We start from the raw sequence: 25,947 nt of genomic DNA, 5'->3' as shown, positions 1-25,947 counted from the left end.
TTGTTCCTCAAATGTGCTGAATCTTAGACTTTAGGGAAGAAATTTTAACAGTAAAATGTCCTAGTTTTCCTCGTTTAGGATAAGCAAAAGCAATGCAAGTGCTAGATTGTCTGTGACCAGAAGAATTGTTGGCAAACACCAACCAGTTAAACAAAAGCTGTATGTTTTTTTCCAGATGTTAACACGTCGTGTTGTATGCGCAGGACAGATGATATACATGGACAACTGGAGGATGATGATGTACCTGGGCACTCCCCTGATGCCTGATCTCAACTCCCTGATCGCGACTGGGCTGTACATCAATGATCTCTCCATGCACGACTTCAGCAGGTGAGATCCCCTCGGGTGTGTGCACCTCAGATCACAATAACGCTGCTTGTGGACGTATCGTGTCTACTGCTGAACTGAACCTCCTAAGGCATCAAAACATTTACAGAATAATAAATATTTTTTGCATGTTTAATTAATGTTAATAAATTCTTCTTGAAATTATAAACAGTATATGAAAAAATTTCATCCAAATTCACAATTAAGGTTGTTTAAATTAAAACCGCTTTCAAACAAGTACCCTCTTAATCTTGCATTCTTTCATCGGTAAACTTATATTCAGAACCTAAAATTCAGCTAAAATTAGTTAACAGATGCAACTTCAAAATTTTTACTATAAAATCAATCTAATTGATTACAAGTAGTCATAAAAAGTGATTTCGATGAATATTTACTCTTAGACATGGGGTTCCACCAAATAATTAATGCTTATATCACATAAAGTTGTCGATCAAGTATAATTATTTATTGATGAAGGAACAAAATTTGCAGTTACTTCTACATCTGTTGCACATGTTTGATTTTTTTAAGTTAGAGACTAGGGGCACTTAGACAACACTTTGCATCACGTTTCGTTACACACGACTGTTGATCATAAAAAGGTATAATTTTTCAACCTTTAACTGAACGAAAACCATTGCCTAATGGTTTATTGTTATATCAAACATAACTTCGAATGAGTCATCAAATCAATAAGACAAGTTTTTTCTATATGTCCTCTGATAAGGTGTAAACATTTTCTAAATGAGGTATAATATGCAAAGACTTTATCTAGATAAAGAAGTACGCATTTGTTGCAAAAGGTGTCACACATAAACACTCATGTTTGGAACAAATATGACACATGTGGCGATAAAAAACTTATTACAAGAGTAAGTATATGTGCCCATTTTTATTTTCTGTAAGGTTTTTAAAAAAGTGGGGTGTCTGTAAAGTCGGTTTACGGACGATAATTTTACGTGATAACGTCATAAGAAAACATTGATGAAAAATTGCATACTTTTTAATTTTCAAATATTATTTACAGTTTTTGCAAATTTAATTTAAATAATTAGTTTAAATATAATTACGAGCAATTAGTTAAAAAGCCCGCCTTAACCTGTTTGATATTATAGAAGATCTTCTCGCACGGTGGTTGGCCGTTTCTTGCACGCTCGGCTCAGGCGGAACGTGACAATGAGTCATGCTTTTTCGTGCGCGCAACCGGCGTTAATGGATTTATAAGATGTTATCACGTCAAAAAAGCTTCTGCTTAAAGTAAAGAACATTATATGCCAAATATAAGAAAACTTTGCAATGCTTGGAAATTCTTAATCTTTGATGTCAGATGAATCTTAAAACCTTAACCTGTGTTTGGGTACGTATACCAGCGATGAAAAATACTCTATTGTTATAGAAACAACTTGGTACATTACAATTGAAGTGCCACTGTAACGCTCCTCGTGCCCTAAAATTAGATTATTTTAAATTTATTAAAAAAGTCCTAGGAAACAGCAGGGCAAAAATTATAAAGAAAAATACAAGTATTACCAGATGTGGTACGAGGCGGTGAACAAGACAATTTGATACTACCTGAAAACAAACAACTTGGGAGCTAGTGGATAGCTTAAATAGATATAGGTAAATAAGAAATAAATAAATCACTACATAAGTATATTGGTCTAAAGGTTTCCTGACTTATTTAAAAGGTATTAAATAAAATCTGTTTTCCCTTTGTTTTGGTTTCACAATAAAAGGTATTAACAAGTTATTAAAAGGAGGGCCGGCCCAAAATGATTAAAACACGTTATACTATACTTTTAACAACAAATCAAGCACAGAAAAACAATTTAAAAATGTCCTTCCTGACATATTATAGCATGTTAGATTCGTCCACTTATTACTGTAATTCTCGTTTCATTTAAACTATTTCACATATTCTTATTTGTTAAGTTCCCTATGGCACTGTTCGCTGGTATTCATTTAAATAAGTTCTTTCGTTGGTTGTAAGGAGAACTTATATTTTAAATATCACCCGGGGCTTCAAAGTTGCACGTCTGGCCGGGAGAAAGCTCTTCTTAGAGACTCGAAGCTCGAGGTCATGGACAACATGATGGGTGCAATTTCGGCGCCCAAGATTTGGACCCTGTCTGAAACAGAAGTCAAATTCAGACGAATTAGACCTGCTTCCAGACAGCCAAACACAGTCGGCGCGAAAAGGCCGACAAACGGGAATTCGGCGAGGGAAATGAGACCGAAGTATTCACCAAACAGGGTGTAGCTCCTGGACTCAGGAAATGTCTCGCGCAGAAATCCAAAAGGCGTGGACCGAGAATAGCGCGGATGTCGCGGAAGAAACCATAATTTAGGAAGATAAAAATAAATAATAAAATTTAAACTAAAACATTATTTGTTGCCTAAATACAACGACTTACTGGCTACTACTAAATTTAGAAACTGGGATCACATCCCTTATCACCGATGACTACATTCCTTATTCGAATGAATAGTGTGTCGTTGCCGGGGAAAAGCCTCTCAACAGAGGAGACGCCGAGATGACACAGGCCGTTCTGCTCGGCGGTAAGTAGCCAAAGTCTAAGTACCGCAATGGCGGACAATGCTCCTAATTAAAATGGGCGCTCGGCCCTAGGGAAAAGAAGGGGAAGGTTCGGCTCTGGGCCGAACACTTCCGGAGGTGACCGAGGTGGGTGTAACCACCACTTCAGTTGATGCGCCGAGGGACGACCACCGCGCTCTCTACCAGCGGGCACAGAAAGCTGCATAGGATCGACTTTTACTGGACGCGAGTTGAAAGCATAGGGGCTTATGGCGCAGCCGGTGCTGCTCTCTGGCGGCCTAATGGTGAAAGTAGCAGGAGGTTAGCAATGTCGCTACCAGGTGTCGTGGACGTTAGCTCCACTCGCTGGCGACAAGTGCAGAAGTTACTATTTCTGCCACTAGATGTCGTGTGTGGACATATTTTTTCTGTGGAAAATCGTCCTTGAAGTAGGCCACTGCCTGGCGAGTTCATGTCAGGGCAATAATCCTGGGCTAAATTCTGAAAACCAAAAGGGGGGTGGACTGGGGGGTGAGGGTGGACAAAAAACGCAACGAGGCAACTCGTTCGTGCCAAGATTCGCTGGGCTCAGCGGGCCTCTAAGAAATAGAGCTTGCAAGCCAGGAGCTGCTCTATGCACTTTTAGTCAGGTAGGGAAATAAAGATACAGGCACCGGGCGTGACGGCAAGCGGGAGAAATGTCACCAGGGCTGCTAACGACGTCTTTGGACTTGCAAAAGTTCAGATTGGCCCCTGAGGAAAGGTGTCTCGGGCCCCTGCAGCAAAGTTTAACTAAGTAGAGTACGCCAGCCTAACAAAGTGTAAATCACCCTTTTATAACCAATTTATATGTAAAATAAACTATCCAAATATAATTTAAAATCATAATAACAAAGTTAAATAAAAAAAGTGTCGAAATATGTAATTTCCGGCACACCACTGGTAGAGCAGTGGAAAGTAGGTCAGGGAAGCGAACCGCCAGGGGGAGTTCAGCAGTGCCGTGTGGCCGTGCTTGAGGTGAGGTGGCCGTGTGCCGCAGGGACCTGATGCTGGTAGCAGTCCCATTGCCGCTGGTAGAGCAGGGTAGTGAGTGAGAGAAGCGACCGGCAGGGGTGTCGTGTGCCGCAGGGACCTGATGCTGGTAGCAGTCCCAGTGCCGCTGGTAGAGCAGGTAGTGAGTGAGGGAAGCGACCGGCAGGGGTGTCGTGTGCCGCAGGGACCTGATGCTGGTAGCAGTCCCAGTGCCGCTGGTAGAGCAGGGTAGTGAGTGAGGGAAGCGACCGGCAGGGGTGTCGTGTGCCGCAGGGACCTTATGCTGGTAGCAGTCCCAGTGCCGCTGGTAGAGCAGGGTAGTGAGTGAGGGAAGCGTTTGCCGCAGGGACCTGATGCTGGCGGGCACGCAGCAGTCGGTGGAGCTGAAGCTGGCGCTGGACCAGGAGCAGCAGAAGTCCAAAAAGCTGGAGGAGAGCATGCGCAAGCTGGACGAGGAGATGAGGCGGACCGACGAGCTGCTGTACCAGATGATCCCCAAGCAGGTGGCGGACCGGCTGCGGCGCGGCGAGTCCCCCATCGACACCTGCGAGGTGAGTTGCCTCTCTGTGTGCCTCTGTGTGCCTCTGTGTAGGCCCCGGCCCACCCGGGCACACACTCGGTGCGCAGAGCTCCAGGAATAACTACTCAACACATCCTAGTGGGGTCTGCTTACGGAAAGCATTTAAGAATTCGCTGAGGGTCGAAAAGAACTTTTGATTTCGGATTAAGTTTTTAAGCTGTATTTTTAGAAGAGTTAAAATGGCTAAAACGCATGATTTCAGAGTAATTTTTAAGCGTAAGACAACCGGTACAGATTCTTGAAAGCACTTAAGGGACTTGCATTACACCTGTATCTTCATTTCTCGGCCATGTAATGTCACGGTCACTGCTCATGTGCACGCCGAGAAGACTGCGCGCCAGTCCAGAGGAGACACCGCGCTAGAAGCACCAGCTAGCGTCGCGCTTATCATCCCGCCTCACTAACACACATACACCCCTGACGAGGCGGTCTCCTTAAGGGAGGACTTGCATTTTATAACTCTTGCAAGTATCGGGGTTTCTTCTTCACTGCATTGCTTGGATTAATATCACATTGTGCCGTGTATTAGGGATTTAGGCACGTTTTATTTAAATTTTTGTAATCTTAAATATTTTTGGAAATATTTTTTTTTCTCTCTCATCTTATTTTCTTTACGGCCAGGCCCTCAGTCTCTGTTCTCAGAGGCGAGCTGATTTTCTTTCCCAGCCTCATGCTAGGCTAGCATTCTGGCTAATATTTCTCCCGCCTCCAGGCACATCGAGGACCGGTAACTTTATTTCTTCGCGTGACCACTTTTGCCTAGAGCAGCTTGTGAAGCAGTGCTGAGCCCTGCTAACTCTGTCACGAATCGGTATAAGGTTCACTAGCAGCAAGACACGACAGGAGGATCCCGTGGGCCTTGCGTCCCACAGACCATGCGTTTTTTGAAGCCATCCCCCCTGCTCCCCCACCCTTTCTTCTCAGAAGTGAAGCTAGGAGCGACGACCGCACGGGTACGTTAACCGAAGTCAAGGCCATCTCAGGTTTGACAGCCGCAGTTACGATTCTGGACTTTAACGACATCTAGCGACGGCTGAGTTCACTAACGCCACTTGTGGGCGCCAGCAGCGTCGACACTACCGCGCTCGCGCGGAGGTAACGACAACCTCTCTCCCCTCCTCATGTCTCAGGCCGCTAGGTGGCACCACTGGTTACTCCATTACCCCCTAGCTTGACACTCTGGTCGGTCACTAGTCGATTTATTAGTACTTCTTCTCGCCACCAAAAGATAGCGCCTCAGTCGCGCAGTCACTCCAGTAAGATCTAATTTTTTTATGCCGGACACCTTCGGGTGGACTCGGTAATTTTCGGCTCAGAGCCTCCCCCCCCCCTCCCATTCTCTAGAGACCCCGCGCTTATGATATTCTGGTGATACCCCGCGCTGAACTGACTTCGGTGCGCGCCTCCTGACTGACTGGTACCGTTTGTAACTGCGATCTTCGGCGAATCATCGACATCGCATCGTATATTATGTAGTCTTCTCAGACTAGAGGGATGAAGTCCCTATCTAAAATTAATATTAACCAGTCAGTAGCTTAGTTGAAAGTAGAGAACCTTAGTTTTTTTTTAAATTATATATACATATTTTTTTAAACTCATGATGACTTCCGTGTCTACCGCGAATCGTGGTTCGGGTTTTCGGAGACGAGACGCCCTCTCCTGAGCGCCAGGACCAACACCCTGTTTTGGTAAGTCTTGACGTCATCCCCCCCTTTAATTTTCCTTCTATTGGCCTTTTGCGCCATTTAAGTATACTGTCTGGAAACAGGTCTAATTCTTTGGAATTTGGACCTCTGTTTCAGACAGGGTTCCAAGTTTGGGGCAGCCAAAATCCTCTGCCAGAACCTCTGGAGTCGGTTCCTGAGCAGAATCCATCTTTAGACCTACTACCTCGATCACCGTCTACCTACAGCCCCGGGTGATACCCGCATAATTCTATTATTCTATTCACGAACTCAAAAAAATATATAGTGTAACCTAGTTAAGACAGCGGACAGTAAAAGCAGTTCGAGGAGAAGAAATTTATATTATGTTTTGCAAGGACTATATGTACAACATTTAAAGTTACCAATGTTGATTTCATTCCTGTTTTTAAATATTGTAATTTTTGTTAAGCATTCAGGGCCGGCCCGATAGTAAATAAGTTCAATTAATATAATAAGAGTAATTGTGAGGAATATAAGTAAGATCACTTATCAATGAAAAACAGATGTTACTAAGGAAAATTTAATCTATAAAAAAAGAAAGAACAATGATTAATAAAATAAGGAAGTCTATAGACGTAACAGTTGTTTTTATTTATTTAATATATAACAACGATCCTTTTTCTCCCAAGTGTTCGTAGGGAGTCTCTAAATTTTCTTTGTTTACTCCTAGTGTCGCCTCTGTTGTTGACTTTTATCGCTATCAATTGAGGGCCCTAGTATTCAGAGTTTCCAAATCTTTTTATCTTATTACTTAATTATTCTTTAAGACACTTGGGGTATTACAACATGAACTAGGCATGAGGAGGTTAAGCATGTGCCAAGATAGCTCCTGCGTGCTTTGCTACTGGCCGTGAACAAAACTTAGTGACTCAGAAAGTTACGTTGTCGATTGTAATAATTATCTATGGATGATATGACTCTAAAAACATACACTGTTTTCTAACTGTAGTTATCACTTGGTCACCCTGGAAAATAATTTTCGTTGTTTCTTTCAAGTCAACATTAAATACAAAACTTTTGAATTTACAATTTGATGATTGCCATGCGGATCAAATGAAGTAACAATTTTAAAGTTGTTTGATTTTAAAACTTTGGTTGGATTTTAAAATGAGTCTCTCTTTGACAAGGAATCGTATTTCCATGAGCACAGGTAACGCGACTGGCTTGTTGTGCAGAATGTCGGGGATTGTTTCCGATATGTGGCGTTTCAAGATAAAAAGCAACTTGGTATTAAATGCTTCAACGAATATACTAAAGAGGGCATTGGTGGTCGGTGTCGCCTTCTGAGCCCTTGGGTTGAGCTCAAGAGGGTTCCAGAGGAAACTGCTGTTTAACTGGCATCCGGTTCTCAGCTAATTTGTGATCCGGTCCATTCTGAATATAATAGTCACCCCTACTAGAGCAAATGCCAGCATATAATTAACATATATAATCGCTGTGAACTTAGATGCTGTGGCAGGGTGAAAAAGAGCTAAACCATTTGGCAAGAACTTTACATATATTTTATAGTCGGGGTTAGCTAGATTATAATCAAGCTTGGTTCATCTAGTTTATGCCTCTACTTTAGACCTATAAAATTAATGTCAACCCATTTGTTTTGGCACTACTCATAGAGAAAATGTTTTTAAATATAATAATTTGACAGATCATTAGAAGATGAAAATGATTTCGTATATCAAATAAAATGCAAGCTATTTCCTAAGAATGTTGATAAAAAATATCTCTGCCTTGGTTGTTTGGCTGGTTTTGTTATGAAAGCAATTTCTGCTGAAAACCAAATTCCCCAAATATCTAATATCATTAACCTATATTTCTTGGTTCCAGGCAAATATAAGATCAGCAATGGGTTAAAATGCTACATGATATTACATTTGTTAAAAATAGGTTTAATGAAACAGCTGCAAGCTTTTGTTTTTGCATTTTGAAAAATTACTTTAACTATTTTCATTAGTTCATAATCATTTATCATCATTGTTTGAACAGTAAATCATTATCTTGAACCCACATTGCTGAATTATTATAAATAAATGCCTACATATTTGTACCGTTATTCCCAATTATTCAGTACGCCCTAAGGCAAGAATTTATTGACATCAAAGACGACTTTTAGTTTTACTGTAAGTTAAAAGTCAGGTAACTATTAATGGGTCTCTGTGAGCAACAACATGTTGTCTAGATGTAACTGCCTGTACAACCAATGTATTTTCTTTTTTAGTTTTTAGCATTCCTGTAGTTATTGCTTTTAAAGCTAGTAACCTACTTCTCTGTTAGTGCAAATTTAGTGAAAAATAATTTTTTTTTTAAGGAATGTTATTCACCTATTTTTTCGAAGTGTGCCAGGTGAATAAATTGTGAGCCCTGATAAATATTTATATAATTGTGTGCTACAGGTTACATTTAATATATAAATTTTTTTGAAGCTAGTCTTTAAAATAATTTATTTTTATGATTAAATAACAAACTTAAATTACTCACTTATCAGTATTCTTTTTTAAGTACTGGCTCAGCCATTTCATTTAATAAGTAAATATAATTGGATAAAAATTCTTAGTGCACACAATGTTGACACACAGTTGTGACTGAGAGTCCTGAATTAGAGACTGCATCTTCCAATATGTGCACACTTCATAGTTCACCAACAGTTGGGACATTATAGCTCTTTAATGCCTGTCAACACAAGAAAATGTTTTCTCTACAGCCCTAGTTCGTTTGTACGGTTTAACCAACATTTATTTAAACTGTTTATTGCTTATTTGGTGCTAGCTGGTGCAAATATTTATCCTCTCTTTATATATATATATATACCCATTAACTATTGTATATATGTATATGTATATATAATGTACTGTATATTTAAAAGGAAATTTTATTTCGAAATAGTATTTTTGTTTGTATTTTCTCAGATGTTCGACACAGTTTCCATACTCTTCTCGGATGTGGTGACCTTCACAGAGATCTGCAGTCGCATTACCCCCATGGAAGTGGTGTCAATGTTGAATGCCATGTATTCCATTTTTGACACACTTACGGAAAGGAATGGCGTCTATAAGGTACAGCTTCGATTAATTTTGTGTAATTTTTCTTGCTATTTCAATACAATTTATTTTTTCGTATCTTATTTATGTAAATTTAAATGCAAACATCTTAAATTTAACATTTGTTTAAAGCTATTAAAATGAGGTAAGACAATTATATGAAAAAACACATCTACACATCTACTAATCTAAGAATATACACAATTTTGATGTTTAGATGCAACCACATATTTCACACTTTGTAAAAAATAATATTTAGCTGAAGCTCTTTTTTAAATACAAAAAACATTAAAAATCATGGCCTCGTTGGCTAAGAACTTGAGGTGCTTTACTGATATTGCAAGATCGGGCTCAGTTTGAAACCTCGCATGGCTAATTTCTTCTATCTGTATAATAAGAACATAAACATTTTAAAAGTGTTAAAAATTTTAATTAGGTAACATTTTTAATTACTTTCTGTGCAAAACCCGGAGTATTGTGGACTCAGACACGCATACTCACTAACTGATAATGCTTCCACTCCGCAGTAACTGAAGGCCCGGACTTCACAAGACCGCACCCAACGGTCTCTCGAGAAAGTGCGTGGACTAGAAATTTTGGCAGACGAGAAACACGATTTACAAAACATTTAATATAAATCACGAAATATGATATGATGGTATTTAAAAACATTGTACGCAGACACTGTATTTCCAATTGTCAGTCAACTATATGTTACAGTCAACTCCCTATTATCCGTGCATGCTACGAAAAAATACAGCACATATGTAAATCTGTATTTTATTACAAGTGAGCAAATTTGAACTCTACTGACGAGTGTATTGTGTGCAGTGTGCCGTAAAACACCACAGGCCTTCTCGGAACTCACGCAGTAGGCTGGCATGCGTTGCTATTTTTGTCTCTGTCGCACTTTGTTTCTAGTAGTATTGTTGATAAATTTCGTGTTTACATTACTGAAATGTATTGTATGTTAATTATTCAGTAAAATACTAAAATTTTAGCATCATTGAAATTTTTTTACTGTTAATTGTAACTTTTTCTGTACATAAATGTTTAGATTTTTAAGTTGAAATTAATGTTTCCTTTTTTTTTTTTTTTTTCATTTTCGGCTCTTTTGCGGATTATCCGCGATTTTCACTATCCGCGGTGGCCCTGCCACTTAATTTCGCGGATAATCGGGAGTGTACTGTATAATTAAATGTGAACTACACTGACATATGAAGTCTGCTGACGACAGAGAGCTCTTAGTGTTTTACTATGCCTATGATACAATAAAAAGAAATTTGAGCAAACGTACCATACAACCTCGTTTATGAGCAGATCATTGTTTTTTCATGTTGTAAATACACCTATAATACGAAACTCGGACATAATTTAACGTAGAATTCTTTAAATTAATGCAGAGCGTGATACACACAAATTGTGTTTTCAAATACATTTCTGGACGTGAATAACACGTAGTTTCCGCACCCGCCGCTAGAATTCACTGCCAGAGAAGCTACGTCGTCTACTGAATCATTTTATTACCAAACCGAAATTTTTAACTATGTAATGTAACGGTTACCATAAAAACAACAAAGACTTTAAAAACCCAAGCTTTGGACCCGATTTTCGACAGAAAATTTTATTAAAATACTGTTCATCTAGTTAATAGTATTAACTGTTTAATGGATTTTAAGTTACCTTTGGATTTGTGAACTTTTGTTTTGCGCCGTTGGCAGGACCGTGGTTACAAATTTCCGTTCCGTGCGATTTCTTCCCATTCATGAAAATAGTCTTAAATGTTTCATTCCAATATTACAAAAACATTTAAAATTAACCAATATTTTTTTTAATATACATAGTAAAACTGATAATTATTTTCTGTTGAGTTTTTAAGATTTTGGGAGACTTGAGTACTGCATTTTAGTTTTTATGTATGGAATGGAATAATTTCAGATCATTGTGTGTTGAAAAGGGGAAAAGTAAGTAGCAGTGAAAACTAGTCTAAGGTAGGATTATGAACGATATTTTCAGAAACTTTTAACTCTTCAAATTCCCATTGGTGTAGCTTGGTCGTAAGATTACCCATTTTTAAAACTATGAAGAAAACTGATATTATTGATAAGCTATTTACATTGTTTGACAGATGAGGGATACAAAAATACTGAAACTGTATTTACTTGTTTGCCAACGAAATTACACATTGTTCACTAACTAACATTGCAGATGAACTGTTTTCGCAGAGATAAGAATCTGCCCGAGAAACAAGATCAGGTTCACTAAACACATTTCTTGGCTGGATCCGTGCAATCATTTCCCCTAAATGTTTCTACTCGTGCACATTGTGTATCAGTCAGAACAATCATCTTTTTTATTCTCTAGGTTTTGGTTCAATTGAACATACAGTATATCTCATGTATGTATTACTGCAAAGCCATTAAAGGGATATTTTAAGTTTACTTTGCTGCATATGCCCTAAGTTAATATAACTTAATGATATACAGCTTTGAATATCCATTATGGTCTTGCATAAAATTTTTAATAAATATGATTATCTTTCATATTTTAATAGTTTTATCTTTTACTAGCAAATATTTCTGAGGAAATGAGAAAAACCTCAGTGAAAGCTTGGTACACTTCAAAGGGTAGAGAGATGTACAGCATCTCAAATACTCAAATCATAAACACTGAGCATAAATAGCATGAACATTTTTTTAATAATATAGGTATCACACTACAATTAAAAAAATATTAATTTCTTGTTACTTTTATAACATTTTTATAAATTAATATTTTTATTTACTTTAACTAATTTTTGTAAGTTATGTACTAACACACGGTTTTAATGTCATAATTATTAATTTTTATGTAGATGGATACTTTTACCAGTGAGGTCTCAAATACCATTTCCTTGTTAAAGCAGTACGCATCTTATTGACCCAAAGTCAGTTGAGTTTTAATATCTATTCAATTGATAAAAATAAGGGTTTTTAATATAGTGATCAAAGTTTGTGGACATATTAATAATAATTATAATAATAATAATGTTTTCAGCCCCATTATGCTCATAAAATAAATGTTAATCGACGCCAATATGCGGTATGCCAAACATTTTAGTCAATCCTGAATATTTCTTTACTGGTTTTTCCTAGACGAACATTACCAATGAACAAGATAATGTGGATAATAATTATCTTCTTTAAATTTTAAAAATAATTTGCATGAATGCCAAAGATAATTTAATATTTACTGACGTAGAATCAAATCTCATGCAATCAATCCAGAAACACATTTGTAACATGTATATTGGGAACAGTTGTAACAAGTTTTTTTTTTTTCCTTTTTGGACATTTATGTACAAGTATGACAGTACATTATGCAAGTGCTTTAAAGGACCAGACCTCTTAAGACCTTTACTGCGCACTGCCTTTTACAGCAGAATGTATAAATATCGGCTTGGCTACTTGCACTATAAGCTTGGAACGATTTGTAAGTTTTCTAACAGTTACACAAACATCAGAAGGTATCAATAAAGAATCCTGGTAGAATGAAACATTTTCACGATGAACTTGGCTTGCCAAGTTCTCAATAGCGCTCCTCTGCCCTTCTCAGCCACACAGTTCCTGTTGGTAGCTGAAAACATTTCTGGTCACACAGTTTTGTGAAAATTATTTCATCTAATTCTGAGAGCTACAAGCTTCACACTAAGAGAATTTTTTTTACTAAAATGTAGTAACACTGTTTTTAATTTCTTGTTTATTTGTTTTTTTAATGTTTCAGGGCTTCGCGAGTAATGTTGTTTGTTCTGTTGTGTGTTTCCCCCTTCACTGTGTGGCGTCTCCCCTCCCCCGCCTCTGCTCTTGCCCTCCAGGCGAACGTTCGCTGCCGCCCTGAGCAGGATGTGTGTGTGTTGCGCCATCAGGTAGAGACAATAGGCGATGCCTACATGGTCGTGTCCGGCGCGCCAGAGAAGGAGGTCAACCACGCAGAGAAGGTGTGCAACATGGCGCTCGACATGATCGAGGCCATCACCGACCTCAAGGACCCTTCCACAGGTGCGTGCCCAGTGTGCAGTGTGTGCACATTCTCCAGTATCTGCACTGTCTGCAGTATCTGCACAGTGCACACAGTCTGCAGTGTCTGCACGCGTGCACACTATCTGCATTTTGAGCACTGTCTGCAGCAAGTGCACAGTGTGAACTGTGTGCAGATACAGCACTGAGAGCACTGTCTGCAGCTGCTGTCTAAAGCCGATGCAATGAGCACACTGGCTGCTGCAACTGCATGTTGAGCATCAACAGCAGCACTGTTCGTAACAGCTTCTCTGTCATAAGCCGATGCACTGTGCCAATGTCTGCTGAAACTGCATGTTCAGCAGCAGCTGCTGCACTGTAGGCACTGTCTGCAGCAGCGGCTGCACTCTGGCAGTAGATACTGTACTGTGCAATGCAGCTGCTGCTGCGGCCGTTGCCACAAAAAGCGCAGTAGCTGTCGCCCAGTGCGCGGTAGCTGCTGCCGATACAGCACAGTGTGCGGTAGCTGTTGCTGCTGCACGTTGCATGGTAGCTGCTGCTGCATGGTGCGCAGTAGATGCTGCTGCTGCACAGTGCGCGGTAGATGCTGCTGCTGCCACAATGTGCGCGGTAGATGCTGCTGCTGCTGCCACAATGTGCGCGGTAGATGCTGCTGCTGCTGCCACAATGTGCGCGGTAGATGCTGCTGCTGCTGCCACAATGTGCGCGGTAGATGCTGCTGCTGCTGCTACACAGTGCGCAATAGCTGCTACTGCTGCTACTGCTGCTACACTGTGTGCGTAGCTGCTGCTGTACTGTGCGCAGTAGATGCTGCTGCCACACAGTGCGCTGTAGATGCTGCCACTGCTGCACGGTGCGCGGTAGCTGCTGCTGTAACACAGTAGGCGGTAGCTGCTGCTACTGTAGCACAGAACGCGGGAACTGCTGCTGCTGTAGCACAGTACGCGGTAGCTGCTGTAGCAGCAGCAGTATAGTACGCGGTACCTCTGAACACACCTATCAGTAATCACAGTAATGCAAATAAAATTGCGTAAATCAGGAGCGGCAAAATTTCATCCCCAATTTAATTGCAAACATTCAAAATTGTCCACATACACTAATACATTCATAAAATTATAAAATACATTTTCAGGTATAAACATGAAAAAATAAAAATTGAGCTTAATGCACAATCACAAAGCTATGATAAAACAGAAATCGGACACATCCATCCTTTCTACATATCACTGCGACTGGTAAGGAAGTTCCCAGTAGCATATTTATAGATTCTTTGAGTTCCTTGTTGGTGATTTTTTTTTTGTAGCACACCTCACTGTACGATTTACTTTTCACTTTCTCTACCATCAGAGCGCCTAAAGTAGAAGTTGATAGAGACGCTCTATATTCAGTTTGATTGCGGCGGACATTGCTGAATATTCTTTCTGTTGATGCGTTGCTGTGTGGGACTGTCAACAGGGCTAACATAATTTTAGGGAGAGTTTTGTACTTTGGTTGGCCACTTTCATTTTTAATATTTTATATTTTGTACCAGACAACATCCAGTCTTTTTTCCTCTAGGATATCACTTGAGAAACTATCATATTGATACTCAATAAATTCTTGTTCCAGAATATCCAATTCTGAAACATTTATAAGACTTGGAAATCTGTCGACAAAATACAGAACAGAGGAATAAGATGCAGTTATTCTCAATGAAATATCACACACCTCATCATGGTGCAGAAATTCATCATGTAAAGGAAGTTTGTCCAAAATGTAACTACTTGATGAAACATAAAAGGCCCGCACAGAAGAAGAAAATGTCTGGCTATCAGACTGGCTTGTTGAAGCTTTTGATTCTGCTCTACACTTGGCACCAATAACTAAATCGGTATCATCTTTCTGGAATTTCCTCTTCTTAAAGTTAACATCAGTGATTGATGTGGAGCCTAACAGCAAAGCTGATGGCTTAACAAATCTGACCAGTAAATCTCTAAGAAGAACTTGCAATTTACATCTTTGGATGTGAATGGCAGGAGCCTCTTGTTGTAAAAAAAAAACATTAACAGCATTGAAAACAGGAACAGTGTTTTCAAGAAACAGACAGTAGAGTTTGGTTAAAGGATTTTGCATCAGTGACGTGATGCTCTCAAATTGAGAAGTGGCAGCAGTAAGTTTACTGTCTGGTTCACAAAATAACAGTTTGAGAGGCCCCACTGTTCCAAAACTCTTATGACACTTTCTAGAAGTGAAAGCCACCTGGTGTTTACACACTTCAAAATTTTATGTGGTTTATTCCCACTGAGTTCTTGTTGCAATTTAAAGATGTTCTGTCTCTTACTACTTTTGTCGAAAAAATAGAACACCTGAACCAAAAACTGTTCGATGTTTATACTGAGCTGGGTAAAAGCTTTCTGTGCTGCCAAATGAATTAAATGGCAAGAACAGCGCTGAAGAATTATGGAAGGGTGTTTGGCCTTGCAAAATGAGAATACCCCTTTGTTGGATCCTATCATTGTGTTTGCATTGTCTGCAGAACAGGCAACACAGTTTTCCCAACTTATATCCAAGGAAGTCAATTCACTATCTAGGACAGAAAAAATTCCTTCGCCTGTATTATCGGTGCATTCAAGCAGCGACAACAGAAGAGTGCAAACTTTACCTAATTTTTCATTAAAAAATGAAACTACGACAGGGTACAAATTAACTACATTCTGGTCAGTGCTACCATCAGTAGAAAGAGAAAATGATGACATTTTCAACACAGAGGCTATACATATACTGGACTAATGCAGAAGTTTTAGTCCTTGCACAACCATATTTTTTTGCTATTTCCAAGTCTGTGAACATAGCCTGGAACAGATGACCAGCATGGTCAGAAACTGCCAACGGAATATTGTTTTCCACAAGAAACGAAGTGAATAACAATTCAGCGTTCGTAGTTTTAATTACACCGCTCTTTACAAATAAGATAAAATTGATTTATGAACACTTTGTACTTTACCATAATCTTTATGCTTTTTACACTCCACGTGGCGTCGGCAATCGTCTCGTCCCCCGTGCGAGATAACAAAATCGCAGCTCCACACGTTACAAAACACATGGTTCTCAGATATTTTCGACGCAATAAGGGATGGCCATTCTTTTGTATAACTACGACGAAACCTTTGCAAAACCTTGCTAGCTGATGCACACGAATCCGACACACGCTTCATATTTTGTTCATCTACACAATGGCGTACATCGTATTTGTACACGCATACAAGTGTACGACACTTCGTTTTCCTGCAACAGTGGACAGTGCTGCCATGTCTTCCTTCAATATTCTACAACATTTACCGCAAAAAAACAGAATTTAACGAACTTACCGTTTTTCGGGGTGGTGCCGAAATTTTTGACATACTGATATGCGGACATTGTTAAGATACCAAGTTATCCTCACAGTGTTTACTGCTCTTTATACCATATTTATCGCACTGCTGAGCTACGTGATTTATCGTACAGCAAACAACGCATCGTATCGTAGATCATTCTTTGATTCCAAATAAAATAAAATTTCCCCATTTCCGTAATAAACAATGACGTCTCCGTAATTTCGTAGCTAGAGGTTAAAATCCGTAATAATTACGGAAAATCAGTAATACTTGGCAGCACTGCTGCTGTAGCACAGTTAGCGGTAGCTGCTGCTGCAGCACAGTACGCGGTAGCTGCTGTTGCCACACAGTGCTCGTTAGCTGCTTCCGCTGCCGCACAGTGCTCGTTAGCTGCTTCCGCTGCCGCACAGTGCTCGTTAGCTGCTTCCGCTGCCGCATAGTGCACGGTGCACGGTAGCTGCTTCCGCTGCCGCATAGTGCACGGTGCACGGTAGCTGCTTCCGCTGCCGCACAGTGCTCGTTAGCTGCTTCCGCTGCCGCACAGTGCTCGTTAGCTGCTTCCGCTGCCGCATAGTGCACAGTGCAGATGTTGGTGCTGCTGCAGTTGACTCTGCTGCACAGCATCCACATTCGGCAGCTGCCCCTGATGCACAGCGAAGACTGTCAGCAGTATATGCAATAGTATCTTTCTGCAGGATCAGGAATTTCAAAAGTAGTGTCGATGTTCGCAGCAGGCTCTCAAGAAAAATGGTCAGTATGTTGCAGTGTATTGTCGGGGTAGCCAGAAGCCACTGCGGTGTGGGTGTTGCCAGCAGGTGTGGGCTGGTGTGTGTGGCCTTCAGGCGCGGGATGTAGCAGCAAGGTGTTGGTGTCGCAGGCTCGCACCTCAAGATCCGCGTGGGCGTGCACTCGGGCGCCGTGGTGGCCGGCATCGTGGGGCTCAAGATGCCGCGCTACTGCCTGTTCGGGGACTCCGTCAACACTGCGTCGCGCATGGAGTCCACCAGCGACGCCATGAGGATACACATCTCCGAGTCCACTCGCGAGCTGCTGTCGCCCGACTACCGGGTCTCAGAGCGCGGCGAGATCCAGGTCAAGGGCAAAGGTCAGCTGCTGCAGCTCCCCTGGGCAGTGCTCTTTGAACCCTAGCTGTAATAAAACATATCTATATAGATGTTTGTATGTATGACGTCGATTAACTCAGACACATTGTGACCGATATCCACGAAAGTTGACAAATCGAAGTGTTTTTTTTTTAAAGGAGGAGGTTTATTATTCCATATATATTTTTTTGTAATTCACCGCTAGATGGCGCTGCAGCGCATAAACTTTTAAACAGTTCAACTGATCGCCATGGGTGAACAGAAGGTCATAGGTCATAGACCTTACAAGAAATTGTGAGCCATTTCTGTATGTCCACTATATCTACTGTCGTATAGGAATATCACCGTGTGTGTTGGTTTAAATTTTAATTAGTTCAATTGCATAACAAATGGAAATTTCTAAATATATTGGTATTTCAAGTTTATTGTTGTTAAAAAAAGTTTGTTGGCACCAATAAATAAAATAAAATTTTTTATTACTATGTTATCTTTCATTTTTCAAACGTTTTTATAAGGCATTATAGATTCTAGGTAAAATATAGACCATTTTTAAATATAAAAATAAAATAAATATACACAGGCAGGACAACATCCGCATCCATTTTGCTACAACTCGCCACTAGCTTGCGCTACAGCGCATAAACTTCTATCCGGTTCAACCGATCGCCATGAAAATTGGTGTATTGTGATTTTTATTGTCCTTAATCCTCAATAATAACAAATAGTTTTTGTGACTGATTAATATTTGGTGAGAAATTTTAAAATAAAATATAATTTCGAACGTTGTATGGATTCTATATTACATACAAACCATCCATTTTAGATATATATATAGAGGTCAATAAATAAACACAGTCAGGACAACATCTGCCAGGTTCTCCTAGAATTTACATAAATATTAAGATAATATTAAGATAATATTAAGATAATATTTTGATATTATTTCTCATTTATTTATAGTAATTTTCTGTTAATTATCTATTAAAAGTATACTATCTTAAGTTTCACAGTTTAACAACCAAAAAATTATCACAAACATATAATACTTATTTCCTCAAGCTATGCATTCTGATTGGTTGCATATTTTATAATTCTATAATGAAAACATCAAGGCTTCGATAATGAGGTATGATATCAAATACTACTCTAAATTTAGTAATATTAAAGCTTCCATGGTAGAGAGGTTTAACAGAACTTGGCGCACAAAAAAATTGCATCAGTTCTTGGCTAACAAAACTTTAAAGTGTCAGGATATAATGGCGCAACTAATAAGTGAATCCAATTCTACGGTGCAGTGAAGACAAAACACGTGAAGGAGGATCACCTGATTTTGACCTTGTTTCCCCACATGAAGAAGACAGATCCACGAAAGCGTAACGCTTACATTGGCGTTATTGCACAGACCTCCCTGCAGAAATATGGCTTCGAAAAAGGATTCTCTGCGATTTGAGTCTTGAACCATTCTGTTAAGACGCATTTTCGCGAATCGTAACTTAGGACTACATGTATTCTGTGGAGACGTTCTCAAACAAAGAAACCGACTATACCACATCAAATAGTTGTTCTCTTATAGGGCCGAAATCGATAGAATAGACTAACATATTAATGAGTAATTTTTAAAATAATTTTTAGGTCCTTTCAGAATATTTAGCTATATAATTACAGATAGTGGTCATTCATTGACCCCAGCCTGGAGCCTGACCTAGAATTCTCTATAGCAAACTACTTACAATCTTCATTTTTACACACTCCATTGCAGTTTTGTTTGTTATGAGTAAACTTGAACGCAAAATAGAAAAGGAAAATATAAACCAATAGTAAACAAGAGTAAATCAGTTCATGTCAAACTTCAAATACCAGGAAGTACAGAATATTTTGTTTAAGGAATTTAGTTATGAAAAAAAAAACAGCACAACTGTGCTAACAACGATGAGAGAGTTTCAATTAAATCGGTAAATGCTGACAGACAACACAGCGAACAGACGAAGCCAACGATGATACTAACAGGTGTTGCGGACAACACCGATGACAACACACAGATAGCAGGCTTCCTATGACCAAACAGTTGTGACAAGCAGACTGCTTGCACCATATGACGGGAACCGATGTCAATTAAAATATTTCAGAAATTTTACACGAGACGCGAAAAACGTCTTGGTGTTAGGTTTTTAATTTGCTTATATTTGCTAGTCATTGTTTAAAAGGACTTTGGTCCAAAATTGTTTTGGTATACTTTTGGCTTTTAAAATATTTATATATATTTTTTTGTTTGTATGACACGTGGGTGTTTTATTTGTTTAATATTTTCATTTTATTTTCCAGTTAACAAATTTTAACTAAAATTGGAGAAGAAAATATATGTTAGTGTGACTATAACGTGTAATAAATAGAAATAATAATTTTCAATTATACTGAAATTTTAAATATACTATCTTTATAAAATAAATATATTTTCTAGACAAAACATATTAAAATCGGATCAGTAGCTTTAAGCTTCAACCACAGAGAATAAATCGCACCCTGAGTTCAAGACTATCGTAACTCAAAAAATTTAAGTTTACGAGATATTTTTACCATAAGCAGGAAAATATTATCCAGGCACTGCAAGACTATCGCAATATTATATTTTTAATTTTACGGGACTTACGGCAAACGATGTGGTGTTGCGCTCTGGAAAACATCATGTAAGAACATGTGCAAGACTATGGCATCCGGGTCGCGATGGCATTGCACTTGTTGAGTTGCGACAGTCATGTACCCGGGGTGCGAGATGAAGGGAAAGGGTGGAGAGGACGAGAGTGTGGTCGGCAGGCGTGATGAAGACCTACTGGCTGGAGAGCCACGGGGCTCGCTCGCCGCTGGCCAGGACTCCGGCGCTGGGCCAGAGGACGCAGTGGGAGCGGGCAGCGGACCGCACGCCCGTGCTGGACATAGTGGCCGACGACCGGCGCGTGTACTCGCCCGTCATGTTCCCCGACGTGGCTCGGCGCTCCGTGGGCAGTTCCCCCCTCAAGGGCCCCCCCCGCAGAGGTGAGCCCCCTGCCCTACACGCTGGCGAGCGTGTCTCGGTGCTTGTATACAAGTCGCCAGCCCAGGTTAACACTTCTAATACGGTTTTCAGGTAGTTGGTTCATTCACCGCCCGCAATCGCCACCATCTCTAGGGCATCGACATAGGCCTGCCCAGACATTTCCATTAGGGGGGGGCCCCTGCTAAATTTTTAAATCAATAGCAGAATTTAGAATGTTAAATAGCCTAAATACATTCACTCATTGCCGTGTTTATATTTTTGTGCAGTATCAACGAAATATGTTTACTACTTAATATTTATATCCGTATCATTTTAACAATCTTGAAAATATGTTTTTTTTTCCCCATAGACAATGCTTAAAGGGTACTTACACATTTTTCCCCCCTCGAATTTTCAAATGGCTTGGTCCAGATCTACCTTGAAATGAACTTCTTTTTAGTGAATGAAAATACAGCAATTCAGACAACAGAACTTTAACAAACCTCTTAATTTTTTTTTTCCTTGGCCATGACCTCGTGTTTTAAATAAACTAAGGCGGCTGTATTTCCAGAACGATAAAATGTTTAAAAATTTGGTTAATTAGCACGCTGAAACACTGAAAAACAGTTTGAATGTCACAGTGCCAGGAGTATACGAATATTAACGAACGCATGAGAGAAAATGCCGCTCTGAGTGATTACATTGGGGGGGGGGGAGGGCCATGGCCCCCCTTGCCACCCCCCTGTAGGTACGCCTATGGGCATCGACTTGTGGTGGTCCCTAGCGGACAAGTGTCGAACTCTTCAAACACCCCTTCCCCACCCTCCCTCAAACATGCTTTGTCCACACACCTACCATCTGCCCCACCCCTCATCCCTACAGTTTTGTGACGCGAAAACTCCCGTTGAACGACCTTGAGCTGCAGTGAATGTTGGGTTGGGGGAGGGGGGTGCGGGGGAATGACAGCGGGCGACAGTGCTGCGCTCTAACGTGTAAATAACAACCCAAGACGATACAGGGCGTTACGGCAGCGCACTGCAGCGGTGAAGTTCCCAAGCTGCTCATCATACGCTCCTGAAAAACGTAGAGTCAATCCTATCCACTCGCGACTTCTATACAGTATATATATTCAAAGCACTTACTTAGATGCTTTATGAGAAAAAAATTATTAATGAATTTTTACGATGCACGTGCACCATGCAATGTAATTTTCACATTGAATAAAAAAAGCTACACAAAAATTACAAAAAAATTGTGAGATTTAAATATTAAACTTCATTGATTGATATTGAATACTAGTTCACATGAATGAAAAAAAATTATTTATTGTGAATATTTGTGCTAAAAATTGTGTTCGTAAAATTTTTCAAGTGTATTTATAATAATGAGGTTAGGCTTCTGTATGTGTAATTTATTTACATTATAAATAATTCCAGTATTTAATAAATAATTAAAATTAATAAATTAGAAAAAAACTTTTATTAGATTGCTTGAAAATAAATAATTTTATCACCCCAAGTAAGTATTAATGTTTAAATTAAAAGCAGCGTTTCTACAATTCCAGCTGAAAAAATGGTTGGAAAATGTATAAACACAAAGTACAGTAACCTAGTAATTATTATTTTTTTTTTTTGCTGTAAGACAGTAAATTTTGAAAATAATATTTATTTGTATTTACGAACCTATTACAAAACCAGCCAATGCAGTCGCCGATAAAAACAAGCTTATCAAGAGGATAAATTTTTGGCTGTCAATTTATTAAAATACTGAAAATATAGATAAATTATAGCTATTTATTTCAAAAATAATGTAACCTGGTGAATTATTTTTATATTAAATCTTCTACACTTCACTCAAACAATGTATATCAAAGTTTGTTTAGTATTCAAAATCTTAATACAGAGATAATCTAAAAAAAAAAAAAAAAAAATTTGAATTTTTCTCTGGTAGATTAGTTTCGAAATCTAGTATAATAAAAATAAAATCAAAATGATTTGAGGAAATTTGGGTTTGCTTTAATGTGGTCTATCTATGATGTGTTTGTAATATAACATTAGTAGTGTACATACAGGAAACCTGGTTCAGGGTGTGAGCCGGAGCTGAACCGCCATCTTGAAATTGTGACGTCATTGTGGCCATCTTGAAATTGTGACGTACGGCGGCTATCTTGTATTGTGAAGTCGTGGCTGCCATCTTGGATTGTGACATCACTGCGGCCATCTTGTATTGTAATGTCACGGTGGCCATCTTGTATTGTGACGTCACTGCGGCCATATTGTATTGTGATGTCACAGCGGCCATCTTGGATAACATTTACCTTGACTGCCAACCAGCCCGGATGACGCAGTGTGATGTTGTTGGCAGAGTGCCGGTCCAACTCGCTGGGCACGGCGCTGATGCGAGCGTCCGGCAGCTCGCACGGCTCGCACCCGCTGCTGCCGCCCACCTCCTGGCCGGGCTCGCCGCGGGGCAGCCTGTCCGCCCTCGACCCCTGCCGGCGGCCCAGCGCCCCCGAGGGCACCTCCGGGGCCCGCATACCCGAGGAGGAGGAGCGGCCCGCCGCCCGCCTCGTGGCCGCCCGCAGCCGCCAGGACCGCCTGCAGCAGTGCTGCGCCGGCCTCGTCGGCGACGGCGACGGCCGCGGCCTGCACGGCAACTCGTGCTCCGTCGTGTGACCACCACCCGCCGAACGCGACACCGCTGCACTGACCCCCACTCTGCCGACGGCAACTCGTGCTCCGTCGCCTGACTCCGACAAGCTGGCGCCGGTCTTGCTGCTACGTTGAGTCACCTCGGTGCAACCCCCCTCCCCTCTTGATGGTCATAAAGACCCGAGTATTGTGACACCGATGCACTGACCTAGACTAGCTAATTGCCTTGGCCGGCTACACAGGAACCCATGTGCCCCAGTGCTGTTTCCGATCGTAAGATATCTATCGTTGGTGCAGGTCATCGGTTGAGTAATCACCTTTCGTTTTGAATGTGGCTTTCTTTTTGCCACCCCAAGTGGTGGAAAGATGAACATCTTATCGCTAGCAGTATTCTTACTCCCCACCTGTGAGATTGTGTGATATAAGGATGTAGGTCATACGTACGCAGAAGAAATTTTAAAGAATAGTCGGAGCATAAAGTATGTGTACCTGCTTTTGATAAGTGGTTTAGAGGACAAAATGTTCGTCTTTCGGGTAAATTGATGTTGTTTTATGATGCTTTAGTTTAGATACGCAAAAAAAACGTCGGCACAATAATGTTTTGCGGTTGTATTAGTTTACAAGTGAGAAAATATTTCTGTTATGCTGTTTATAGAAACGTGAGTAAAGGATGAAGTACTTAAAAAAATCATTTATGCTTGAATATAGTCAGAATTTTAATTAGCGAGTGATATAAGTGTGTTGGAATGTGTAATACAATATTTTGGTGTGGATTTCATATGCATTGACACAAAAATGCTTTGGATCCTCGACCAATTTCAATGTTACTTGCATAGTTTGCAACAATGCAGTCTAGCAGTCACCGTTCAATCACAATAATTGTTTGTTGTTGTATCATAAATAATTCCTGTGGATTTTTATGTGTAACCCAGGGCATGATTTATATTGAAATTTTTGCTCAAACAAATTTTAACCTAATTTTTCTTAATGTTTATGTTTGTGTCAGCTTTATGTCTTACCTGATCTTTTTTGATTTTGAATGTAAACAAAAAATGTTTTTAAATTTGCTTTGTACACAATAAGTATTAATGTACGCAACCAAATGATGGTACCAAAGAAAAAGAAATCCAATATTTGAAACTAGTCATCAGTGAGTAACATTTATTGCCTTCCTGTGTTAGAAATTATTAGCTTAATGCAAAGAACGTATATAGTTCCTATGAAATAGAAAAGTCCAGATAAATTTTATAATTTAAATTTTACTCAATTCACACCTTGCAATGTGTCTACAATATCACATTTATGCGACATGAAAATTAGTGCTACGGATAGTAGATCAATAGAAGATGCTTATTAAATTCTAGTTACATATTGGTCTAAATTGTGATAGCTAAGGGTGGTGGTAATAATATTTATATCTTGAGCAATTTCTTCGTTAAGAAATTCTTATATGCATTACTTTTTAAATAGATGTTGCTTGAGATTGTCTCAAGTGATCGCAAACAATGCAGTCTTCATGAATACCATCTTATGATAGTCCCATAAATCTTATTTCTGAGGCATTCTCCTGTATCATAGTCGTTCCTTCAGAACACCGCCACATGAGCATGTTTCATGTCACCGAGACCTTGCTTAAGAAAACGAATAAGACCGTCTTTGCCAAGACCACTGCAGACATGTTTCAAGCAATTGCTTGTTCAGATCTTAGTGTTTTTCCGTACCATGTGCGTCTCTGCCTGAGGACGGGAGCAGATAGCAGTTCCCGAAACGTCGCTTGTTTTCTGTTTTGGTAAAACTATTGTATTTGTTTGTCCTTTCGTTTTGTCGTGTTTTTTTTTGTCTCGTTCCAACTGTTGTGCTGAATTATTTTGGGTTCAATATTTTTGTGTTATCGTCGTTTGTGGGTTTTCTTTCGTTCTCTTAGTACATTTTTCTTTGTTTTTCTTTGTTTGTTGACCATATTTCTGTTTCGGAATATTTTGTGGTGTTCATATCCTTGTTGACAACAGCAATTGTTTGCTTAATTTTGTGTGTTTTTTGTCTTTTTTTGGGTATTTTTATTTATTTTTTTTATTTATTAGTTTTTCTTCAACAGAAAAAGTTCTTAGCAATGGCGTATGTCCAAAAACTTACATTACGTCAGATCTTAGTGTAGAAAGTTACATTCTCGTGAACCTCGTATTTTTAAACTTATATAAATCCTGTATGTAGGGCTGAAGCAATTTTATATACATTTTAAATCAGTTTAGTGTTTGTTTGTGATCGGTGGTTACATTGTTTTCAAGTTACAAACACACACATTTATTTACGTATCGATCACAAAACAAGCACAATGGATGTGGAAGACAATGAGTTTAATGATGGTTGATAATGTACCTACATATCACAACCAGAAAATTTAAATCAACATTCGTGATGCCCAGAATTCATTAAAAATAATATAATAACTGTGGCATTACACTATTAACAATAAATAGTCTCCCTCACAAATTCCTTATAACTTGGGTAGTTTAATGGTTAGAGTGTATGATTTCGGACAAAGAAGTAAAGGTATAACGGTAGCTGTGGTTCAAATTTCATCACTGGCAATTTTTTTTT

The 25,947-nt window shown here is 39.5% G+C and overlaps 1 protein-coding gene across 1 annotated transcript in view; it reads left to right on the top strand.

Moving 5' to 3' along the window:
• The window catches only part of LOC134539548 (soluble guanylate cyclase 88E), a 197,193-nt gene extending 172,721 nt beyond the window's left edge, over positions 1-24,472 (top strand). Inside the window, exons 9-15 of the mRNA XM_063381673.1 lie at positions 204-330; positions 4,242-4,446; positions 9,085-9,231; positions 13,121-13,253; positions 17,463-17,690; positions 20,500-20,718; positions 23,063-24,472. Coding sequence (XP_063237743.1) covers positions 204-330; positions 4,242-4,446; positions 9,085-9,231; positions 13,121-13,253; positions 17,463-17,690; positions 20,500-20,718; positions 23,063-23,373 — 1,370 coding nt within the window. The 3' untranslated portion in view covers positions 23,374-24,472. The remainder of the gene's footprint in view (positions 1-203; positions 331-4,241; positions 4,447-9,084; positions 9,232-13,120; positions 13,254-17,462; positions 17,691-20,499; positions 20,719-23,062) is intronic.
• The last annotated feature ends 1,475 nt before the right edge of the window (positions 24,473-25,947 follow it).

This window comes from Bacillus rossius, chromosome 15 (assembly GCF_032445375.1).
Source record: "Bacillus rossius redtenbacheri isolate Brsri chromosome 15, Brsri_v3, whole genome shotgun sequence".
In the NCBI taxonomy this organism is placed as follows: domain Eukaryota; kingdom Metazoa; phylum Arthropoda; class Insecta; order Phasmatodea; family Bacillidae; genus Bacillus; species Bacillus rossius.
The sequence above is the reverse complement of the archived record's forward strand: the minus strand, read 5'-3'. Positions and strand labels throughout refer to the sequence as shown.